The sequence below is a fragment of the Papio anubis genome, chromosome X (genome assembly GCF_008728515.1).
Source record: "Papio anubis isolate 15944 chromosome X, Panubis1.0, whole genome shotgun sequence".
In the NCBI taxonomy this organism is placed as follows: Eukaryota; Metazoa; Chordata; class Mammalia; order Primates; family Cercopithecidae; genus Papio; species Papio anubis.
In genome coordinates this window covers 42,699,384-42,724,473 of record NC_044996.1, presented here as the reverse complement: position 1 = coordinate 42,724,473, position 25,090 = coordinate 42,699,384, and the positions used below count along the sequence as shown (strand labels likewise).

Below are 25,090 nucleotides of genomic sequence, written 5' to 3'. Positions count from 1 at the left end.
TTCAGTGATCTTTGCCTTAAAAGCTTCAAGTACCATAGGACCAACAATAGTTTTGCTTAAAAAAAAAAAAAAAAAAAAAAAAGGCATTCTATCTGAATATGTAGCTTGGTACAAGGGTAAACTGGTTATTCAGCTGCATTTTATCTAAGTGGGATTTAACAGATACTGTAAGATTCAAATATCATTCTCCTCTGGCTTAAGACCCTGTCTTTCTAAAAGTAAACATGATTTTGAATGGCTTGGACTCATGAATGATAGACTGTCATGGCAGCAAGAACTCTAGCAGCAGAGATTGGTTACATTAGTAAGAGCACAGACAGAACAGGGAAAGGAAATCACAGGAAACAATGAGAAGTACCTTACTGTGAAAAGGTGAGCCCTACTTAACATGGACAATTCCAAAGTCTGTGTTCAAGTATAGCCAAAGCCCCTGCCAAAAAGCAAACATTTGCCCCGGCTCAGAAGTTCCCAAGTGAATACCAAATGCTTCTACAGAAACATTTATTTGAGTGTTAGACATGGAAATAAGAAGTATAAATAAATGTTCATGAGTTCTTAGAAGGCTGTGCCTGGAAATCTTTATTCAAAGAGCCCTGCGTTGGACAAAAACAAAGATAAATAGATGGGACTTAATTAAGCAAAAAAGCTTCTGCACAGCAAAAAGAAATAACCAGCAGAGTAAACAGACAGACAGCCCACAGAGTGGCAGAAAATCTTCGCAATCTAGCAATCTATACATTCGACAAAGGACTAATATCAAGAATCTACAAGAAACTCAAATCAGCAAGAAAAACACAATCCCATCAAAAAGTGAGCTAAGGACATAAATAGACAATTCTCAAAAGATACACAAATGGTCAACAAACATATGAAAAAGTGTTCAACATCACTAATTATCAGGGAAATGCAAATAAGAACCATTATGTGATACCGCCTCACTCCTGCAAGAATGGTCATAATAAAAAATATCAAAAAATAGATGTTGGCATGGATGTGGTGAAAAGGGAACGTTTTTATACTGTTGGTGGGCATGTAAACTAGCACAACCGTGTACACCATTTTCCACTATGGAAAACAGTGTAGAGATTCCTTAAAGAACTAAAAGCAGAACTACCATTTGATCCAGCAATCCCACTCCTGGGTATGTACCCAGAGGAAAATAAGTCATTACACAAAAAAGATACTAGTACATATATGTTTATAGCAGCACAATTTGCAATTGCAAGAATATGGAACCAGCCCAAATGTCCATCAACCAACAAGTGAATAAAGAAAATGTGGTGTATATATACCACGGAATACTACTCAGCCATACAAAGAAACAAAATAATGGCATTTGAACCAACTAAATGGAATTAAAGACCATTATTCTAAGTGAAGTAACTCAGGAATGGAAAACCAAACACTGTATGTTCTTACTCAGAAGTGGAAGGTAAGCTATGAGAACACAAAGGCATAAGAATGATACAATGGACTTTGGAGACTTGGGGGAAATGGTGGGAAGGGGGTGAGGGATAAAAGACTATACATTGGGTACAGTGGTACACTGCTCAAGTGATGGGTGCGCTGAAATCTCAGAATTCACCACTAAAGAATTTAGTCATTGTAACCAACCACCACCTGTTCTCCAAAAAACCTATTGAAATTAAAAATTAAAAACGAGGTTTTTTTTAAAATGTATGCTGATAATTCTGAAGACATTTATCCTTTATTTTAGCAACAACAGAAATTTGCTATGGATTTGGTGATGGGGGCAGGGGGCTTGGAACATATGAAGAAATTGAAAGCTACTGGAGTTGTTTAAATTCAGAACAAAAAGGAACATGTGACAAGTGAAATTGAAGGAACAGAAAAAAAAGTATTATCATCCCTCATGGTAAGATTCTTACTTGCCTTTTCACTTGGATGGCTACTTCAAAAGGTGATATCAAAAGCACATGATATGAGAATAGTAATGGTGGCAGGAAATGGGGAAAAAAACTTTCTCTGGAAGGAGCAAAGTAAAGGAAGGAGAAAAAACAGAAAGAGAATTACGTATCAGAGTTTTCTTCTCCTTCCTAAGGTATATTGTCTAAACAGTAAAAACAAAAAATTAGTACACGAAGCTGCCACAGTTAAAATTAGTCATAATTAGAGAATTTAAGGTAGTTATTCAAGTTCTTCATAAATATTCCAGTTCTCCTGAATAGACGGTAGGATTGCCCTTCCCAGCTCCATCCAAAGTCAAGAATGGCCATGTTACTTGGTCAATAAAATATGAACAGAACCGTTAGGAGTCAGTGTTCAATTTCTGTATCTTTTGCCCTGCTGCGATGATCATGATGGCATGTGCCCATCAGCCTGGGTCTCTGAGTGACTATGAAGAACAGTCACAGTTTGGCAGCCTGCTGCCAACTCGCATTGAACTATATAACATTAGCATGAACAACTTTTCCTGAGTTAAGTCACTGAGACTTTGGGGGTTGTTACTGCAGCATAACCTAGCTTGACTAAAACAGAAATTGGTAACTAGAAGTAGGGTACAGCTATAACAAAATCCTAATTAAGAAGGAGATTATGAACATGCAGCTCTCAGGGTAAGCAATTTAGAAGACTGGATGTTAGTATTGTGCTTTGATTACTGTTGGCATGGTTTAAAGCAAGTTATTTTAAGACAGGTGTGTGTAGGACAGAATTAGTAGTTTGCAGGCAGGAATGAAAGGGAATAGATTCCTTGAATACAGGGACTCACAGGGTTGAAGGAATAACTGTTTCAACCCTAAACTATAAAATGTAGTATTGACGAATGGTTTCAATGACGACAAACAGTGAAAACTTGACCTCACAGCAAGAATCAACTCTTTGGTTAAAACCCGAGTGCATTAAGATGTCTCAAAGTTGAGTTCAACTAAGGATGTAACACCTAGTAAGTCCTTGCACTTCAACAAAATGGCTTGTAGAAAAATGTCCAAAAGGCATGGCTCTTCCATCAATGCCTGATGAACTCAAGCCACTTGCAATCAAATAGACAGAAATAAGGATAAAACCACAAAGAATTATAGCAAATCTTAGTAGTATATCTATAGAAAAAATTGTAGTATGGCTATTGGTACATGAAACCAAAAGAAATCAAACAGAAGCAGAATAAATTAATCTTACAGTCAAAGAAATCACGAGTCAGAACTAAAACCATTCAACTGAGATAAAATCACCTTGCGCCTCCAATCTTCTATAAGTAGCAAGCTTAGAAAGCTGCTCTGTTGCCAAGGAAAGATTATTCTCCAATGCCTACTCCAAATATTGCCAGGAAGGATGGGCCTTGGGAGTAACCAAGAGCCCCAGAAAATAAACGAGAGATCCTCCAGGGAAGAGTCCCATGAGTACGTTGGGTGCCCTTACAACGTCTGCCCATGAAGTTCTCAGAATTGCTACAGGCCAGTAACTGCTTTTTTATTCCCTATTTTCTCCCTTTCTGAATAGAAATTTCAGTCCCTGCTTCAGCACTGTAAACTGGGGAGGGAGGGGGGAAAAATAAAAAACCTCCACATTTTTGGTTTTAGGTCTCAAGATCACAAGAAGCTACATCTGGACCCAATATAACAAGTACTACACATAGCTCAGAAACCCCAGGCTTTGAGTTTGATTACACTGAATGGGACCTTTTAGGATGCCTCCTTTGACATAGAAACAAGTATTCTGCCTATAAGAGGGAAGGCAAGTTGAATGATACAGTTCTTAGTGCTGCTAAAATGTTTCTTTTTGCCTTCCAGGCACAAAGAAGTTAGACTCTTCAGTGGGACCTGCTCTGGCCAGCGAAATGGAAAAGAAGGTGACATGTATCACCTCTGGTGGAAGTTGTAAGAGCCAGTGCACCAGTTACCAAATTTTATTTCCTGCCTTGGCAATCGTGGATGAATTTCCATCAGCCTGAGTACCTGAGCAAGCCCTTCTATAGACCTCTACTAGACATGTAGCATAAAGGAGAAGCAAACTTTTGTTATATTGAGATGTATGATCCATTATAATAAAAAAACATAAAACCTTCTAAAAGATCATTACTGCCTATGTTAGAATATCTCTAGAATATCTCTAAATATATTAGTTCCAGAAAACAAGTTAATTTCTGTCTCAATTTCTTCATCTTCAAAATGAGAATGATATTAAGCCTCACAGGGTTGTTCTGATTTAAATACATTTATATGTATAGCTCTTAACAGTGCCCCAGTACATAGTAGGCGCTATAACTCTTTGCTATTATTAAATACCTACCAAGTTTGCTGTAGATGCAGTTGTGCTATAAACACCTGAAGTTTCATAGTCTGGCTCTAGAGAATATAGCCAAAGTAAAAAATGAGCATTATTTTATAGCTTGAAATTCTATAAACAATGATGAATGCCAGATCACTTCTAGATCTTACTGACCTGCACGATAAAGATATTCTTCATGATATCCCCCTGGGGAAAAAAGACAAGACAGAAGAAATGTGTTTATATAGGCCTTTTTAGCTCAGCAGTGCCAAATGGCCAGCACTTGCTTTTTCCACCAGTTTTATGGTTATATGTTCAAAACTAAAATGCATACATCCTGGAAAGTGATATGAGCTTTCACACTAGTCAACAGATATTGAAGCCAGAGATTAGTTGTATGCTGTACAAATTTCTCCTCCGAAAATCCACTTAGCTCTTAGAGGTCAGGCAGAGGTGAAAACTCAGTTGTGTCCAATTTTTCCAGAGAGGCTACAGTGTGGTGATTAAGCACATAGGCTCTGAAGTGAGGACTGCCTAGATTTGAATTCTGATTAACTACACTACTTTAGGCAAGTTACTTAATCTCTGTGCCTCAATTCTTCACTGTAAAATGGAGTAACAGTACCTAGCTCATAGGCCTTTTGAGGATGGTTAATGGAAGTAAAAGTAACTTAGCATAGTGCTTTACATATACTAAATACTCAATGGTGACTATAAAGTATGAGTATAATCTACTGTTTCCTTAGGTGGACATTAAGTGAATATGTTATGCCTCATCTGTTTTTCAATCTGTTTCACGTAAGTAATACATGTAAAATCAGTGTGTCCTCAAAGGATCGCTCAGTAGACTGAACTACTTTTAAGATTTCTGTATCATCGAAATGCAGAGTAAGTCAATATTCAATCAGATGGTTTTCCACCAAATATAATCTGGCAGTTCTAAACTAAATTTGATTATTAAACACACCACTTATCAAACACACATGCATGAAACTCCTCCAGATTTAAGGTGGGAGCAAAGATTCGGTTATTTCAAATATGCCACATCACCCATAGAGCTAAAAGACAAAAGGGTCATCTAAATAAGAGAGCAGACAGTAAATGTCCTTAAGCACACGCATGCACACATGTACAAAGTTTTCACAGATCATTCTTGTACTAGATTTTTTCACTCATTAAATTCCTAAAAATATCTATTTTTTTTCTATACTAGCAGAAAAAAAAAGTACCACAAGAAAATAAGAAACTTATTCATAAGTTAAGTCATTGGGAATGCCTGACACCTCCTTAAGCCATTCAATGCTCCACAATTGTTTCAATAGGCATTTACAGTATCTTTTAAAAGGAACAAGGTAAAAATAAACACATTCCATGGTAGGAGTCAATATAAAAACTGTTAAGGGTATGTGTGTGTATATGATTCCAATTATATAAAATGTCCAGCAGAGGCAAATCCATAGAGACAGAAAACAGACTGACAGTTGCCAAGAGCTGGGGGTTGGGGCAAATCGGGAATGGCTCCTAATGGGCACAGGATTTCACTACTGTGGTGATAAAAATGTCCTAATATTAATTGTGCTGATGGCATGCAACTCTAAATAAAAAACCCACTGAATTGTATTCTTTAAATAGCTTAATTGTATGATATGTAAATTATATCTCAATAAAACAGTTATAAAAAATTATATCTCTGCCATTTACCAAGGATATGACTGTGGCCATGTCATTTACCCTCTGAATCTCAATTTCCTCATATGTAAAATAGGGACAGCACATTCCTCAGAAGAACACATGAAGGACTATATTATGAATATAATGACTTAGTAGAGTGGATATCACACAGGGTTCAATAAAGAGTAATGTTTATAGATCAAATAGACTTATTTGGGCAAAGAAGTTACTTCATAGCAGTCTTAAAAAATAACAGCCAGTTACACGAAAAGCCTAACATATACAAATGATGAGGACAACTATATAGTTGTGTATTTGTATAGTTGTATATTGTAGTTGTATAGCTGTATAGTTGTATATTGTATAGTATAGTAATAGTGCCTAATAACGAACAGATGTTTTCCATACTGGTATCTGACACCAAGTCAAAAACTCACTAAAGACCTATGCAGAGAGCTGAAAACAAGTTATAACAATGTAGCAGCCTACTGAAATAGAAGTCTATTCTTCTGAGAAATACCAGGACATATTCAAAAACCCAGCAAGCATTAAGAACTTATATAAATCTTTCAAAACTAAGCTAGCAGAACAGAGAGAGACCCCAAAACCAAATTGGTCTACTTCACCGTCCTGATGTGCCAATGCCACAAGAATCTTTTAAAAAATATTTAACTGTAATTGACTCACCATTTTCACTCTGGCCATTGCCCTCCTCTAAATTCAAAGTCTGTTTGCCTGAGCTATGTCCCCGCCTTCCAACACAGTATCCTGAAGTAGCAGGAACCATTGTAGAGGGACCTCCATGATTCTGTATCAAAGAGACACATATACTGCAATTCTCACTATATAGTCAGGAAAAAAAAGCTACAGGGACGTTTTAAAAGGCAGTTTAAAAACTAGCCTAACAATGTGAACTTCTGTTGTAAGAGAATTCTGTAATTGTTTTCCATGCAGTTTAGAATACAAAAAATATGAAGTCACAATCAAGAAAACAGAAAATATTAACACATACTCTAAAGGCAAGATTAAGTCTACCTCTATTCCCTTTTCTAGGAACAGCTGGGAGAAAATGTCTCTTTTCTCATTTTCAATTTTCAGAAAAGGCTTTGTTTGGTTATTTGTACAAAATCTAAAATTTATCCACATTGCCTTTACTTCAAAAAAATAAATGAAAAAAGTAAACAGCTTTTTGAGTAAAGCACTGATCCACTCACAGGTAAAGCTGGATAAGCAGTCTCATCCCCTTCTTCAACTTCATAAAAAGTAATAGTTTCTTCTAAGCCCCTGGGCATCTGTCCATTCCCTGGGGCAAATCCATACTGGGACTCCTTGTTCATACAACTCATCTGGCGGTGACTACGTCTAAATGAACTTAAGTGGTTCAAAGAATAAAAAAGTAAAAATGATGAAATATAACTTTTCCTAACTTCTAAGTAATAGTTCAAATATCTCAAAGTTGACACTTTTTAAAACACTAATGTTCAGCAATGAACTCAGACTTACCCATTTTCTCTGACTTTCAACACAATACTCACCGAGATCTATAAGAGAAGTTATCATAGCTCTGGCAGCACCTTTTACCTGGGCCTGGGTAAAAATCAACTTTAGGGCCCGGCATGTTGTGCCTGTTTATAAACCGAGATGAATTCCTAAGAATAAAGAGAAAGAAAAATAAAACTCTCTATTCACCAATATCTAAGTAGTCAGTCTCTGTAGTTAAATAGAACTAATCTGTCTTTCTAAAAACATTCAACTAGAAAGAGCTCTGCTCTCTGCAATATTGGCATTAGGCCTATCTATTATTAATGAAATACAGTCTGTATGTCACACAGACCCTCATCTTGATGGCATTCTATCTTCTTGGATCTCTTCAACTGCTTCATATTTCCCTAGACCATGAAAATACAAATCTGTCAATGTCTTACCTGGGCATCCCATATCCCCGACCTTGTCTCGGAGATGGATGTTGAGGATGAAAATGTTCATTAGACATAACATTGCCAGCTGTCTGTGAGTAGTGCATTGGAGGATCATGCCCATAATGCATACTGTGTTGTAGCCTGGGTGGGAGGAGAGGTTCTCCCTTGCCATAAGCCATAGTCATGTAAACTTCTTTTCCTCGAATTTTCTTGAACATCTTCTTCTGTTGCTTTATGTCCATCTCTGATATAACTTTTAGGCAAACAAAGAAGTAGCAAATAAGCTCATAATCAAAGCAAAAGGCCCAGTGTACTGTCACCACCACACTGCCTTAAACTTTCCAATGCTTCCCCTAGGAACAAACCAAATAAACATAGGAAGGGAATTTTTGTGTTTTTGAAGGATATACTAAATCTTCTATTTGGAAGGACAAAACCAGCAGGTAATTTCTGTATCAACAGGTATATCTCGGCACTATCCCTAGTATGGGCAGGTTAGTATAGGTCATCAAAACACTGAGTCATCCATGGCCAGGCACGGTGGCTCACGCCTGTAATCCCAGCACTTTGGAAAGCCGAGGTGGGTGGATCACCTGAGGTCAGGAGTTCAAGGACAGCCTAGTCAACATGGTGAAACCCCGTCTCTACTGAAAATGCAAAAATTAGCCAGGCGTGGTAGTGTGTGCCTGTAATCGCAGCTACTCAGAAGTCTGAGGCAGGAGAATTGCTTGAGCCAGGAAGGTGGAGATTGCAATGAGCCAAGATTGCGCAACTGCACTCCAGCCTGGGCGACAGAGTGAGATTGTCTCAAGAAAAACAAAATAAACAAACAAAAAGCCCCCAAAACACTGAGTCATCCAATCACATACATTACCATTCTCTAATAAATTATGCCTGTTAATATCCCCGGCTGCTTCTATGAGGTGTTCTCCTAGTTCTCTAAGAAATATTTTTCCCCCTCAGGTTAAGATCCATGTCAGCTTAAGTTTTTAAAATTAATTTTTATAGGTGTAGAACAGTATGTATTTATGGGGTACATGCAGTATTTTGATACAAGCATACAATGTATAATGATTAAATCAAGGTAACTGGAATATCTATCACCTCAAACATTTACCATTTCTTTATGTTGGGAACATTCCAAATCCAGTCCTCTAGTTGTTTTGAAATATGCAATTTGTTAACTATAGTCACCCTATAATGCTACCAAATACTACATCTTGATCCTACTACCTAGTTTTGTACCCATTAACTAATTCCTCTTTATCCCCCACCCCCACTACCCTTCTGAGCCTCTGGTAACCATCATTCTACTCCTCATCTCCACAATATCATTTTTTTCTTTTTAGCCCTCAAATATGAGTGCTCAAGTTTATACAAAGTCCCTTAAGAACCATGGTTCTCAACCAGGGACAATTTTGCCTCTCACTCCTCTAGGAAATATTTGGCAATGTCTGAAAACATTTTTGTTTCTAGTGGATAGAAGCCAGGGATGCTATGAAGCACCCTACAATGCACAGGACAGCATCCCGACAATGAAGTAGTATCCATTCCATTATCAGTAGTGCTAAAGTTGAGAAACCCTACCCTACAACAAGACATATGACATATCTTTAAAAAATAGTACAATGTAGGTAAGTAAAAGCAGGTACATGAAGAGGAAAATAAAATAACAACCTTTAGCATACAAACCTATTTCTGGGACATATCCCCCAGGCATTTTCTGATAACCTCTTCCTTTCCGACTGGGCATAGCATTCCAGGCAGGAACAGGCATCACTTGGGTAACTGGTTTTAAGTTAGCCAGTGGAACAACATGCCTTAACAGTGAAAGGTATCACCATGAAGATACTGCAACACAGACTTAACTCTCATTCAATACACATAGCCCACCCCTTATATTTCAAGTGTATTCTATTAAAACCTGGTTGACACCAGTTTCCTTGTTTGTTATTAATTTAGAAAACCTAAGAGTAGTTTGTGCAATTTCACTGCTGTTTCTAGTACCGATCACATTTCAGAAGAAAGACTGGTAGACCATATTAATTCACAAATATTTGCTGCACCTCTTTGGAGGATTAAATCTCCCCACCCCATTAACATGAGGCTTGGGAATGTAAACCACTCTGCTTAATAAAGTATGAGACATTTTAAGATTCAGACAAGTGGTTTGTTCTCATTTTATTCCCCATAATCATGGATGCACGTGTTAAAAGAGGATCTCTGTTGAACCAGATCCCATTTTCTGACCCACTACGGACATGCTAAATGAAGGAGAAAGGACCTTACTGTTTTAAGCTGCTGAAATGTTTTGGTTGTTAGGGCAGCATAGCCTCATTTAATGGTTCTCAAAGTGGACCAGCAGCATTACCATCACCTGGAAACTTGTTCAAAATTAAAATTCTTGGGCCCCACCTCAGACTTACTGAATCAGAAACTTTAATGACTGGGCTCACTAATCTTGTGTTTTCACAAGCCCTCCAGGTAATTCTGGTGCATGGTAAAGTTTGAGAAAGACTAGATTAGTTTATCTTCATACTGGCAGAGGCTCAGTAATCCAACTTTGCAATTACTGTGAACAGTTTTGTATCAGAATTCCGTTGTACTTAATATTTCTAATAACTAGGTTAGTGTCTAAGATTTGAAAACTTTTATACATATCTAATACCTATATTGAGATTTCATACTTCAGCACATGCTTTTATAATTCAAGGTAAGTCATCCTAGGCCAACACTAGATACAATTCTGGTTCTCTTACTAGCATCCTGGTAATTCTCAATTTAATATTACAAAATGGAACCAAGAACCAAAGATTTCAGTAATTCAACAAATTATCATATTCCTACTTTTCTGCCAATTCTTCAATGAAGACTGTTACTGAATTGTTCTCATTTCCAACTTCCTGGATATGAGCATTATAATATCTTCCATCTGATTCCAAGCAAACCTGAAAAGAGAATACATCTAGTCTCAAAACTAGTGACAGACACGGCTACCGCCAAACAAAATACCACTTTTCCCCAAATGGAGTTCAGTGTCTACTTTTTAAAGTAATTCACATCAACACTGCCAGTTTGGATCAAAGGAGGCAGCACACACTGAAAGAACCCTACATCTAATCACTAAATTTGTAATTAAAATTTAACACAGACATTAAATAAACATTTTTTTTTTTTGGCTGGGTGTGGCGGCTCATGCCTGTAATCCCAACATTGAGAGGCCAAGGTGGGAGGATTGCTTGAGGCCAGGAATGAGACCAGCCTGGGCAACACAGTAAGACCCTCTTTCTATAAAAGAAAATAAAAATAGGCCAGGTACGGTGGCTCATGCCTGTAATCCCAGCCCTTTGGGAGGCCAAGATGGGTGGATCACGAGGTCAGGAGAACAAGACCATCCTGGCTAACATGGTGGAACCCCATCTCTACTAAAAATACAAAAAAATTGTCAGGCATGATGGCAGGCGCCTGTAGTCCCAGCTACTTGGGAGGCTGAGGCGTGAATCCGGGAGGCGGAGCTTGCAGTGAGCCAAGATCATGCCACTGCATTCCAGAGCCTGGGAGACAGAGCAAGACTCCGTCTCAAAAAAAAAAAAGAAAAGAAAAGAAAAATTAAAAAACTTAGCCAGGCATGGTGGTATGTGCCTGTAGTCCCAGCCACTAGAGAGGCTGAGGAAGGAGGATCACTTGAGCCCAGGAGTTCGAGGCTGCAGTGAGCCATGATCATACCACTACACTCCAGCCTAGGCAACAGAGCTAGACCCGATCTCTTTAAAAATAAAAATAAAAAAAGTTTCTAGTACTTTGTAAATAAGTCTTGCTCAACTCATATTATGACTACAAGCACATTCTTAAACAAACTACTGATTCTTGAAGAAGGAACTAACCTGACACTTGTCTCCCAAATAGTACTGTCTCCCAGCATACTCCATGTAATCAGATTTTTGAAGTTCTATTAAAAGAAAATGAAGATTCAAGCTCAACTAAACTGGTTCCTTTCCTATATCATTTAATTTCCTCATTTACTTTTATCATGTTACTGTAGTGCCGTTGACAATGCTACCACTATAAGTGAAAATAGGGGTAAAGTGCCAAAGGGCCATCCTATCATTCTGGATGAGTTATTTCTGCAGTTAAAGAGATCTGCCAGAATAATTTTGTGCTTTAAAAAACAAATACGTGGAAATTGGGAGTTTCTAATCAGAGATAGTCAAACACTAATGAGGTACAATTTGAAAGCAACACTATTCAGCTTCTTCAAATCAACCTATATATTTTTTAACAACTTACTGTGTTTCCCAAGGTCTTAACCTCATTCTAGATTGTTAACTACAGCTAAGTTTACCAGGGTTCAAGCAGTTGAATGTGAAATACTAAAGGCTTATCTTGAAGGCAAAACTTTAAGGCCTAGGTTGATCACTTTAGTTATAAGGAGAGAAACAATGACCTGTTTTCAAAGGTTGGTAAACTTTTTCTGTAAAGAGCCAGATAATAAGTATTTTCAGTTTCTTGTGCCATACATTCTGAGAGTCTTGAGTAGACTCTCAGAACTACTCAAACTCTGCTGTAAAATGTTATGAATGCTGAAATTTGAATTATATAATTTTCATGTGTCACAATATATTATTCTTTTAACTTTTTCTGCCATTTAAGAATTAAAGACCATTCTTAGCTCATAGACCACATAAAAACTGCTGGTGTGTCAGATTTGACCCACAGGCCTAACCTACTCATTTATCAAGGAAGGTGGTCTTAACACCTGGAATTTAAGATGAGCTTGTTTTCAGTCACTAAGTTTCTTAAAGCTATCTAAAAATTATCTCCACACAGTCTTTGCAAAGTTGAAGTCCCAGGCAAACATCAAACTCTAAAAAATCCCTCCCACATCTGAAGCTATGTTCTCTCCTGTGGATTTAAATCATATATAAAGATAAAAAGCATCAGGCTGTTTTTTATAACAGTATTTCTTATAAGAGGTGTTCACCATAATTTGCAAATTTATACTCCTGAAGTTGTCAGGATTCAAAAGTATTCTGTTGATATTTCATTACCTTTTCTGCTGTCCAACCAAACATCAAACTCTACATTACGATAGATTTCCGGATCCAGGGCTTTGAGCACCTTATAGGGGAAGGGCATCTTTGATGGATTTTCTGGAGACTAAAACAAAAATAATCATGCTAGAAACTCACAATCCTTAGTCTTCCTTCTATGAAGAAGGAAAAATTAAGTTGCTTCCTTCTTAAAAAAAGTTGTTCTTTATTAAAACAAGAAATAGGCCAGGCGCGGTGGCTCAAGCCTGTAATCCCAGCACTTTGGGAGGCCGAGACGGGCGGATCACGAGGTCAGGAGATCGAGACCATCCTGGCTAACACGGTGAAACCCCGTCTCTATTAAGAAATACAAAAAAAAAACTAGCCGGGCGAGGTGGCGGGCGCCTGTAGTCCCAGCTACTCGGGAGGCTGAGGCCGGAGAATGGCGTGAACCCGGGAGGCGGAGCTTGCAGTGAGCTGAGATCCGGCCACTGCACTCCAGCCTGGGCGACAGAGCGAGACTCCGTCTCAAAAAAAAAAAAAACAAAAACAAACAAACAAACAAAAAAAAAAACAAGAAATAAATCGCACAATAAACTTTGCCATCTATTTTAAAAATCAGGAGACTAAAGCAGCAAAATGCAAGTAATCTAAAAGGTTTTAGATGGCAGAAGGGAAATAATGTCTAAATGAGGCAATGACTCAGGACACATCCCATATAAACCAATGCAACACAAACCAGGATTAAAAATTCAGAGCTATTCAGGAAGTGTTATGATATAGACATGGAGGTGCAAGTATTTCTGTACTCTACAATACCTGGAAATATCTGAAGCTTACTTCATTTTGGTCAAATCCTGTTAAAATTTCCAAAGGAACTACCATTTTTCTTCTGCTTTCCTAGAATTTCACTATATTCAATACTATTCCAAAATTACAAGCACCTCAGGTACACAGAGAGATTGCTATAATAGTATTTGACTTATTTAGCTAGCCTCAAACTGAAGGCCTATTTGATTTTAGTCCTATATGGATGGTGAAATTTCTCCTGTTTCTCTAACTTTAAACCATGATTATCACCTAGTTTGAAGAAAATAAAGATAGGCATTGTATCACAAGACTGATTACAAACTAAATATTGGGTTTGTAATATTTAACTTAAAAGCATATTGCTCCGGGAATTTCTGAAGTGTTCAGTTTGTTCTGAAAAATCTAAAATTCTGTAAAAATAAGAATTCAAAGAACATTAAGCATGCATTTTAAGTTTAAAGATAGGTAAGACTTTCACAAAGGAAAATGACCAACTCCTCCCTCAACCCATATAACTAGAATATACTATCTGACTTTAACTAGTTTGTCATGAGTATGAAAATTCTTTGCCTTAGAAAATATCAAACCTTTGTTTCTTCTGTTCCTTTATTGCAGCTCTCTGGTATATTTTCAGCATTGTAGCAGGCACCCCACTCTTCCATCCTATTTCAAAATATTTAGAGCAAAGAGCTTTTTATAAATGCAGAATTTACTTATCTTAAGCCTAACGACTACACCACCACCTAGTGGTAAATTAGCTCAGTTCTAAAACTAAGGCAAATGCTTTTTCATTCCAACATTTGCATTTACGCTTCCTTTTTATAAGTATGTGCTACAATATACTTAGCAGATTACCTCCTGTATTTTACAACTCCTGTGAGAACACACTCTTAGGGTGATCCCTATGATCCCTGCCTCATTCATTTTACTGGTCTCTCTCTCTCTCCTCTGCCGCCTGTAAGGAAGCAAGCAGCCATGTTCACCACCACAATGTAGCAGAGGTGAGGTAATTACTTCCGGCCAACTGACAGCAAAAACTTGAAGCTCTCAGTCCTATAGTTCAAAGGAACTGAATGCTGCCAAGAACCATGAGTGGGGAAGTGGATCTTTCTCCAGTCAAAGCTCCAGCTAAGAACTCAGTCCTGACCAACAACCTCATTATAGTCTTATGAGACACTCAGCAGAAGATACAGCTAAGCCATGCCCAGATTCCTAATCCACATAAATTGTGAGAAAAGTGTGCTGTTTTAAGCTGCCAACTTTATAGTAACAGTGTTACACAGCAAAACATAACTAATACACCTTGCCTTCCGACTACTGTAGTTTCCGTAAGCCTAAAGTCCTTAAGACAAGTGATCAGTGACAAATGAAGCAACCTTTACCCTAATACATGGTTGCCACTCCTGGCAGTCCCAAATGAGCTTGGTGCTACTTTAGAATCAGTATTTTCTCAAAGTATGATCCACAGCCTACCTACATCAGAATGCTTAGGCACACTTGTTTAAAAAACAGATTCGTGGTCCCATCCTGACCTCAAATTTTGTGACAGTAGGCACAGGAACCTACCTTTCTAACAAGCACTGTAATTCTTATACAACTAAAGTTTGAGAACCATGTAATTAGATAGTTCTGAACTTTCTTCTAGCAATACAAAACGAACCTGAACAAAACCCCCAAAGTCTGGGCATCTCACAATACATCTCTTTGGTAAAACTCTCCCCCCATTAAAAATATATATCCTAACATATGTGTATGTGTGAATATGTAACCTAACTCATAAGCTTGCCAGGCCTCTTCCACTTTCAAATGACTATGCACATAAGTATGAAACATAATTATTATAATATCCCCTTTCCCTTTATTACCTATTCTGATTTGAACTCTTGTAATCAGTATGGGCATCCTCACTTCCAGTCAAAGCATTATTTCTGTTCTTCTTAGAACCACTTCGAAACAATTTAATCGCAGTTTTCAACTCTTCTTCATCCACAACAAACACATCTTTATAGAGAATTTCATACAATACAGCTGAAGAAAAAATGGCCGAAATTCCAATTGTCAAAATAAGATTTATATTACCTACGTGAAAATAGTCATAATCCTGCGTGTAAATAGGTACCAACAAGGTTTTAAAGGTGCTATTCATGGTAGGTCCCTGAGTGAAAACAAGTCATCTGAAATCACACCCAAAATTTATAAAGCCTTCACATACCCTGACAAACAGCTGCACTTGACTGAAATTGTTTTGAGTACACAGAATCGTAGTGACCACTATTTGAATAGCAGAGTAGAATCTAAAGAAAAACACACAGAACAATTAAGTGAATGTTACACATCTTAAAACCATGAAATTAAGATGATAATTAACTTGAAATTGAGACAGTAGTCAGTAACTGATAACTATTTGAATTTCTTTTTTTTAAAGTGATTTTTAAAATCTAAATACAAGGAAACGCAACCTGTACCTCATAAAGATTTTCTTGGCAGTGACTTTTAAATGCCAAGATTAAAATTACTACTAAGGTTACACTGTGAGCCTTAATCACATTAATATGCCAAACAAGTCCTGATTTACAAATTTGCTAAAAAAAAAAAAAAAAAAAAAGGGACACTTAGAAATTGAGTTATTGAACATAACAGAAAGCCTAACAGATGCCAAAAGACCCAGTTAACTTCTAAGAATGACTGGAAAAATTAGGTCAAATACCCAAATACTCCAAACTCAGACTAAGGGAGGAAAGGGATTTTATTCAATTATTTAAAAAGTTATCCATTTTGAAAATCTTGTTGATTCTGGGGAGCCGAGCGCGTGGCACGAGCGTCACGCCAAACAGCCCGCTCGCCTTCTCCTCGGTGTCGGCCGCCGCCACCTCCCAGAACCTCCTCGTGCCCTCGTGTGCCAGGCCCGCAGTGGCCGAGATCCACGGTTCACAGCATGTCCGCCTTGGCCCCTGCTGCGGAGGGAGAGGGAACCCCCGCCCAGCCCGCATCCGAGAAAGAACCCGAAATGCCCAGTCCCAGAGAGGAGAGCGAGGAGGAAGAGGATGAGGACAACCAGGAGGAGGAGAAAAAAGAAGAGTCTCATCGTGGAAGGCAAGAGGGAAAAGAAGAAAGTAGAGAGGTTGACAATGCAAGTCTCTTCCTTACAGAGAGAGCCATTTACAATTGCACAAGGAAAGGGGCAGAAACTTTGTGAAATTGAGAGGATACATTTTTTTCTATGTAAGAAGAAAACCGATGAAGTTAGAAATCTACACAAACTGCTTTACAACAGGCCAGGCACTGTGTCCTCATTAAAGAAGAATGTGGGTCAGTTCAGTGGCTTTCCGTTTGAAAAAGGAAGTGTCCAATATAAAAACAAGGAAGAAATGTTGAAAAAATTTAGAAATGCCATGCTAAAGAACATCTGTGAGGTTCTTGATTTAGAGAGATCAGGTGTAAATAGTGAACTAGTGAAGAGGATCTTGAATTTCTTAATGCATCCAAAGCCTTCTGGCAAACCATAGCCAAAATCTAAAAAAACTTCTAGCAAAGGCAGTAAAAACGAACGGAACCGTTCTGGAATGGCAAGGAAGGCTAAGCGAACCAAATGTCCTGAAATTCTGTCAGATGAATCTAATAGTGATGAAGATGAAAAGAAAAACAAGGAAGTCTTCAGATGATGAAGATAAAGAAAGTGAAGAGGAGCCACCAAAAAAGACAGCCAAAAGAGAAAAACCTAAACAGAAAGCTACTTCTAAAAGTAAAAAATCTGTGAAAAGTGCCAATGTTAAGAAAGCAGATAGCAGCACCACCAAGAAGAATCAAAACAGTTCCAAAAAAGAAAGCGAGTCTGAGGATAGTTCAGATGATGAACCTTTAATTAAAAAGTTGAAGAAACCCCCTACAGATGAAGAATTAAAGGAAACAATAAAGAAATTACTGGCCAGTGCTAACTTGGAAGAAGTCACAATGAAACAGATTTGCAAAAAGGTCTATGAAAATTATCCTATTTATGATTTAACTGAAAGAAAATATTTCATAAAAACAACTGTAAAAGAGCTAATTTCTTGAGATAGAGGACAGAGAAGATGACTCGTTCCCACAGATTTGAAGATCTGATTTATACCATTATACCAGCAAAGAGAATGTATTTCCTTTTCTAAATCCTTGTTAAGCAACGTTAGAACTTACTGCTGACCTTTTTATTTTGAGTCTTATGTGAATTTGAGTTGGCTATTTTAAATTGAATTTCTATGCCATTTTTAGTTTAAAATCTTACATGGCATTAACTGTTCCTTGCTTTTATAGTTGTATTTTGTACATTTTGGGTTTCTTTATATAAGGTCATAGATTCTTAAACTGTTGTGGTTTTTAGTGCACTTAATATTAGCTTGCTTAAGGCACACTTTTAATCAAGTAGAACAAAAACTATTATGACTGGGATTTATACACACAGAGATTGCAGTATTTAGTATATGAAATATTTTGAATACACATCTCTGTCAGTGTGAAAATTCAGTGGCAGTGTGTCCATCATATTAAAAATATACAAGCTACAGTTGTCCAGATGACTGAATTGGAACTTTTCTCCTGCATGTGTATATATGTCAGACTGTCAGCATGACAAAAGTGACAGATGTTATTTTTGTATTTTTAAAAAACAATTTGTTGTATACAAAGTTTTTAAATTTCTTTTGTGCAGACCACTTTTTAAACTCACGTAGGTAGGTATCTTTACAGGTGTAGACTATGGAATGTCTGTTCAGCCAGACAGTATGATGGAGTAGTGAAAGTCAATTCAGTGATGGAACATGAAGGAACAGACAGTTATCCTGCTTTGTCTTGAAAGTGTCATCAATTTGTAATTTTAGTATTAACTCTGTAAAAGTGTCTGTAAGTACGTTTTATATTAAGGACAGACCAAAAATCAACATATCAAAGCTTCAAAAACTTTGGGAAAGGGTGGGATTAAGTACAAGCACATTTGGCTTATAGTAAATGAACCGATTTTTATTAACTGCTTTTGTCCATATAAAATGCTGATATTTACTGGAAACCTAGACACCTTCATGATTACGATTAAAGTACCAGATTATAATGCCAGAATATAATGTGCAAGCAATCGTGGATATCTCTGACAAAGTGTATCTCAAAAATAATATACTTTTACATTAAAGAAATTTGATGTTTCTCTGGAGTTGGGGCTCTGGCTTTTAAAGTTTGGCTAATCAGTGTTGATTCTAGATGATCAACATAATGGACCACTCCTGAATGAGACTAATTTTGTCTTTCAAATTTACTGTCTTAAATCAGTTTATTAAATCTGAATTTTAAAACATGCTGCTTATGACAGAATGACACATTTGATGTATCAGTTAAGGGTTGAAAAATATCTTTGCATCATGGAACAGAAATATATATGTTGAATGTTAACAGGTATTTTCACAGGTTTGACTTGTTTGATAGTTACTCAGACACTAGGGAAAGGTAAATAGAAGTGAACAAAATAAGCAACTAAATGAGACCTAATAATTCGTCTTCGATTTTAAATATTTAATTCATTCTTATAAACCTTGCCAATAAAATTAATCTAAATTTTAAAAAAAGTTATCCATTTAACTGAATAGCAATATATCAATACACTATATAGCACCAATACTACTAGAGAGACTTCCTCAATGAATTAAGGCACATCTCAGGCTACAAAAATGATAGTTTAACGTCTGAGCTGATTCCTTGAATCCCTAGAGGTTTTTTTTTTTCCCAAAACAATTCAAAGGCCATGCTTGTTAAGCAAAATTTTGTCAGTCAAAATGTTGCATGTGATGAAATTTGTTTACATAACTGTTCCAAAACCTTTCTGAATTTTTGTTAAAAAAATCTGTCTTTGCCAGGTGGGGTGGTGTGTGCCTATAGTCTCAGCTACTACGGCAGGAGGGTCACTTGAGCCCAGGGGTTTGAAGCTGTAGTGTGCTATGATCTCACCTGTGAATAGCCACTGCACTCCAGCCTAGGCAACATAGTGAGATCCCCATCTCTTAAAAAAAAAATCTGTCTTATATAAGGGATATAATCCCTAGTGATTAAGGTTCTTCCATTTTGAAGGTATCAGCAACCTGAGTTACTCAAAATGATTCTGCAATCTGTGGAAAGATGTTGCCACCAAGCCTCCTTGGCAGAAAAAAAAATTATCCTAAGCATTCTTTTTTTCTATCTTCCTACTCTTCCCTGGGCTAACTTCTCTCAATAATCCAGTTATTTGATCCCAGGTCTATTATTCTTCACTCGTCTTTTTGGAAATCACAATTCTATTTCAGTAATAATCCATTTCAAAGTACTGAAGTCAAATGTCAAGCTAAAGTAACTCACAGTAAAGTTTAAGTTATAAGTTTCTCCTACCACAAGGGGTATCTGCATTTAAGAGTTTATTAACCCATAAGAACAGTGAGCAGATTGTGAGCAGAGAAACCCTTTGTACTTTGGGCTACAAGAACTGGGAACTCTAAAAAGTATTAATAACTAGAGGTAGCTGTTAAGGAATAAAGGAATTCAGTTAACCAGACTGATGAACAAGCAGTTCTTATAGAAAGAAGACAGGCAACTATATAATTTCTCTATTAAAGTAGCAAGAATTTCCATTTTGACTGGAAGAGGCAAAACAAGGCATGATGGCTTTTATGTTTCTCATGGTATCCCAACATGAAATAATAATTCATACATACTTGTGGGTGATTTGTTTGGGAGTGGGCAGATGGGATGTAATTAATGGCAGTAAACTAGTGAAAAAATGGGGTAGATCTATATTACTAAGAAGGATATTTTAAAAGAACAAGTAACAATGTTAAATATGAGCCCATTTACATTTAAAAGACAAATACAAAGAAAATGATACAGAAAGATACTCACCAATACTTAATAGTTTGTTACTTTGAAGTGCATGAGAACCAATACTTGTTACTTCGAAGTGCATAAGATTGAAGAGGATGAGTGGGGACTTTCTTATTCTACGTTTCCAGACTTAATTTTATTTTGTTTTTAATGTAAGTATGTACTTCTATTTAGATAGAGCAAATGAGCTGAGTGAAGATGGCTCGATTTCAGCTGAATACACTTAAGAAACTGAAGATAACTATGTAGAATGCAGAATTAAGTCAACACAGAAGGTGAAAGATACCGAAGTGAATATTAGACATTTACTTCTATGAAAGTTTGTTCTAAAATATTTTTAGAAGGTTCGTTAATAATGGTCACGCCTATAATAAAGTCATTTTTATTTATTTATTTTTGAGATGGAGTCTTGCTCTGTCGCCCAGGCTGGAGTGCAGTGGTGAAATCTCGGATCACACAACCTCCGCCTCCTGGGCTCCAGCGATTCTTCTACCTCAGCCTCCCGAGTAGCTGGAATTACAGGCATGCACCACCACACCCAGCTAATTTGGGTATTTTTAGTAGATACGGGGTTTCACCATATTGGCCGGGCTGGTCTCAAACTCCTGACCTCAAGTGATCCACCTGCCTTGACCTCCCAAAGTGCTGGGATTACAGGCATGAGCCACCACACCCGGCCTCATTTTTAAAAACTCGGTCCTGATGCCAATCTTAGGAGGGTGAACTGAGATAAAGCAACAAAGTTTTAGGGAAAGTAAAGCATCACAGAATAAAAGCACCTGGCTTTTCAATATAAACACACACCCCCACTCTATAAATTCCCAAATCAGACATATATATGCACTATCCTGTACATGCAAATATCCAAGTGCTGGTAAGCATTAGCTCTGTATACATGTATGGATATTTGTAGGTTGTACACACTCAAAAGGTCTGACATTTTTGTATACTCATGGTTCCCAATGGGTAATGTTCCCCCTAAATTAGCTAAATAATCTCTCTGTAAGATACACAAGACATTTAAAATGGAACTGTATAACTGCAGGAACTAAGTGGTGGGTACATGAATGTTTATTACATGAGTCTTCAAACTTCTCTCTGTATGAAAAATTTCAGAATACAATGTTGGGGAAAAACTGAACTGGAAGTTTAAAGATCCCTGGTAAAGATCCAAATTTCATCTCAAGCAATGCTATGTACAAATGCTTAGATACAAAAGCTAACACTCCTCTTCCTCAAACAATTCAGATTATGTCACACCTTTGCCTAAAAACTTTCCATTAGTGTTTCGGGTCAAGTGTGCTGGTGTCTGAAATTTACTTTAAAATACATCAAAAAAGAAAGATGGACAGATGAATGGATCGAGGAATAGATATGTTATAAGAATACTAAGATGTTAACAGCAGATTCTAGGTGGTGGGTAAGTATATGGATGCTCACCGTAAAATTCTGTTAACTTTTCTGTATGTTTCAACATCATAATAAAATGTTGGGAAAAAGTTTCAAATGACTATTCTGTACAATGAAAAGACAAATTATTTGGCATGGCTTGCTCTACCTCTTACTATGTAACTGTAGCCTATCTTTCCAGCATCACCCTCCTCACATCCAACTACTTAAGTGCCAAAGGGTCTCTTGCTTCTATGCCTTGTATATAGTGTTTCCTCTGAATACACTGCTCTTCATATTTGACGGACTCTTTTATATTCCATTTAAATGTCACTACCACCATGAAGCTTTCCAAATTCCCTCAAGCAGAAAGAAGGGGTTTTTCCTTTGTGCTTTTAGCACAGTTTTTATTATTATAAAACTTACCACTTTGCTGTAATTAACCCTTTGAAGTTCTGTCTTCATTGCCCCTTAAGCTCTTGGAGGGCAAGGATTTCACTGTATTCATTTTGGTGTCCCCAAAGCTCAGAAAAGAGATAATTAATGTACCTCATTCGTACTTATCTTCTAAGTTATCTCCTACTCAGTCTTCTCTATTCCTAATGCTACTTCTCCTTAGCTCAGATATTCCCCCTCAATGACCATAACAGCATCCTAACAGTTCTCCTGGTCTCTAGTCTTGTCTTGCCATCATTAAAATTTTGTCTAAATTGTGTTCCATGTTGTGAAATAAGACATATAAAACTCAAACACTATGTAGTCTATATTTCACTAATAAAATAATCAGGATAAAGGTTTTTCTTTTATAAACTTTTTGGAGGAGAAACTGTATGCTGAAAAACAATTTATCTGCTGAGTATTCTCAACTAACAATCAAGTACTTTACCAGGCAGTAGTAGACACTGTCACTTCCCTCAAGAAACTTTCAGATAATGAAAGAAATACATATGAAGACAAACACAATATAATAAATACTACAATTACTTGGGAGCTGCTAGGGGAGAACAAAGTGAGAAAATGACTCCAGGGGCATTGGGAAAGTTTCAAACACAAAGACACAAAGTATGAAAGGCAGAATACCTGGAAGCATGGCATAATAAGGATGGAAGAAAATAAAGCTGCTTTGGGACCTTTCAGGATGCTGAATGCCTAGCTTCAAAGTTTGAACCTTATCCTTTCTAGTCACTGAGAAGCCATTTAGGGTTTGGGGTGGGTTTTTTCCTATCACAGAGAAATGACAATCAGATCTGTTTAGAGGGCTAACAACACTGAGATTAACTGACTAGAGAGGAAAATGCTAGTAACAGAGAAACCTGTCATTCAGACTATGCTTTTCATTAATTAGGTTAAAAAAATGATTTAATATCCAGGCAAGCCAGAAGCATCATTCAACTTCTTTTATATAAGTCAACATTCACTCATCTTCTTACCTTGTCTTCATAGCCATTATCTGTGACATAAGTTGGAGGTTTTCCAGGAAAGCGATAAAGAATGAAATCCCGACTACATGGGGAAAACAAAGGTTAAGTGGGAAGACATAATTTGGCATATGTAAAAGATAGTTATAGAAACAACTATTTCTGCTTTTAAATTGCCTACCTTATTCATATAAAGCAATATAAATATCCGGTTTAATGTTTGGCTTTAAAATAATCCAAAAGGGCTAAATGACGTTAATTCAAAGTAGACGGCTAATTGCCCCTAAAGTCCTATGGATTTTTTTTTAATGTATCTTAATTTGGGAGGAGAAGGGGTAAAGACAATGAATTATTAATTGTATGTATGGCTGTGAGTTGGGGGGTGGTGCTCTCCTTTATTTTTTGGCAAAAGGCTAGAAAATAGGCATTTCAGCTTTTGCAGACTATATGATTTATTCAACTTTGCTTTGGTAGCATGAAAGCAGCACAGACAATGCATAAGTGAATGAGCATGACTGTGTTCCAACAAAGCTTTATAGACACTGAAATCTGAATTTTATATAATTTTTCCATCCCATGAAACATTCTTCTTTTGACTTTTCAACCATTTAAAATAGTTTAACACTCTCTCTTAGCTTTCTTCATTCTAGATATCAACACATCAAACCTCAAATTTCCCCAATCCCGAAGAGACCGTTAATTGAGATCTTATACACACATGCATGCAAACACCCACTCTCAAAGAAAAGAGGATATAACTTACTTATAAATTAGAGAAAGAGCTCTTATTTCCAGCTGGCCAGCACTTTCCTAAACATAAATAGTGTACAGAGTTTTAAAAAAACATTCTGTAGCTAGGAGGTAGTTTTTTCAAGTTCAACAAATTTTTAGCTGCTTAGCACTATTTTAGATGAAGAATTTGTAGAACACACTATAACCTGTTTTAAGGCTTGGAATACTGTGATAACTACTTATTAACATAAACTTATCCTGAAAAAAGGATCTAAAGCCCTACTTAGCCATTAAGTAACAAGGACAGTTAATAGGAGAGATTTTGAAAACACAATAAAGATGGAACTAGTATAATAAAAAGGCAGTAGGGATTTAGTAAATGTGTTTTTTAAGTCCAGAACCATGGAATTAACTTTATCATATAAAAATTATTTCTAAATAAAGTATGAACTTATGAATTTTACTCCCACATAAAAGGAAGAAAACTACAAATCAGGGGAATTGTTTAATAACAAAATAATGACCTCTTGGTAAAATTCATTACCACCCTCCTCCTCCATTAAAGTGAAAAGGCTTAAGCTTCTCCTGTTTCCAAGTAGTATATACTCTTTTGCTAGTCTATGGTTGATGGGATTCTTAACACACAATTATCAATATTCGACACAAACCAATAGGTCAATTTTCAGCCTCTAAACTTATGCAAGAACTATTGGATTCAACACAGTTGACTACTAAATAAAATAGTTGGGGTCTGGCTAAAATAATACAGCTGAATGAATAAATTTACATTACTATTCCAAATAACTCTGAAAAGATTAAACCCCCATATTTGATCTTACCTTGGGATCTCCCAACCGTTCCAGGTATTTCTCAAAAGATCCCTCCACATACTTCAAAAATAAAACAAACTCGACTTAACCAAATACACAGCATTACTGAAATCTGATTATATTCTACAATATTATCCTGCAATGGGTTTTTTGCTCAGCTCAACAATTATGGTAGTAAGTTTCTACTTTGCACA

At 36.8% G+C, this 25,090-nt stretch overlaps 1 protein-coding gene and 1 pseudogene across 17 annotated transcripts in view; one reads left to right on the top strand and one right to left on the bottom strand.

Annotated features, from left to right (window-relative positions):
* The window catches only part of ALG13 (ALG13 UDP-N-acetylglucosaminyltransferase subunit), an 82,266-nt gene that overhangs the window by 27,454 nt on the left and 29,722 nt on the right, over nucleotides 1-25,090 (bottom strand). For all 16 annotated transcript variants that reach the window (XM_009198133.4, XM_009198132.3, XM_009198137.4 and 13 more), the window contains 16 exons: nucleotides 24,906-24,956; nucleotides 24,098-24,144; nucleotides 23,347-23,419; nucleotides 15,870-15,951; nucleotides 15,523-15,685; nucleotides 14,245-14,320; nucleotides 12,866-12,974; nucleotides 11,702-11,766; nucleotides 10,665-10,765; nucleotides 9,510-9,637; nucleotides 7,824-8,070; nucleotides 7,434-7,547; nucleotides 7,113-7,269; nucleotides 6,586-6,706; nucleotides 4,402-4,434; nucleotides 4,249-4,304 (listed from right to left, as the gene is read on the bottom strand). In XM_009198133.4, coding sequence (XP_009196397.2) covers nucleotides 4,249-4,304; nucleotides 4,402-4,434; nucleotides 6,586-6,706; nucleotides 7,113-7,269; nucleotides 7,434-7,547; nucleotides 7,824-8,070; nucleotides 9,510-9,637; nucleotides 10,665-10,765; nucleotides 11,702-11,766; nucleotides 12,866-12,974; nucleotides 14,245-14,320; nucleotides 15,523-15,685; nucleotides 15,870-15,951; nucleotides 23,347-23,419; nucleotides 24,098-24,144; nucleotides 24,906-24,956 — 1,623 coding nt within the window. The remainder of the gene's footprint in view (nucleotides 1-4,248; nucleotides 4,305-4,401; nucleotides 4,435-6,585; nucleotides 6,707-7,112; nucleotides 7,270-7,433; nucleotides 7,548-7,823; nucleotides 8,071-9,509; nucleotides 9,638-10,664; nucleotides 10,766-11,701; nucleotides 11,767-12,865; nucleotides 12,975-14,244; nucleotides 14,321-15,522; nucleotides 15,686-15,869; nucleotides 15,952-23,346; nucleotides 23,420-24,097; nucleotides 24,145-24,905; nucleotides 24,957-25,090) is intronic.
* LOC101007675 lies at nucleotides 16,578-19,235 on the top strand (annotated as a pseudogene). Its single transcript, XR_163414.4, has one exon. The product of XR_163414.4 is annotated as a protein DEK pseudogene (transcript).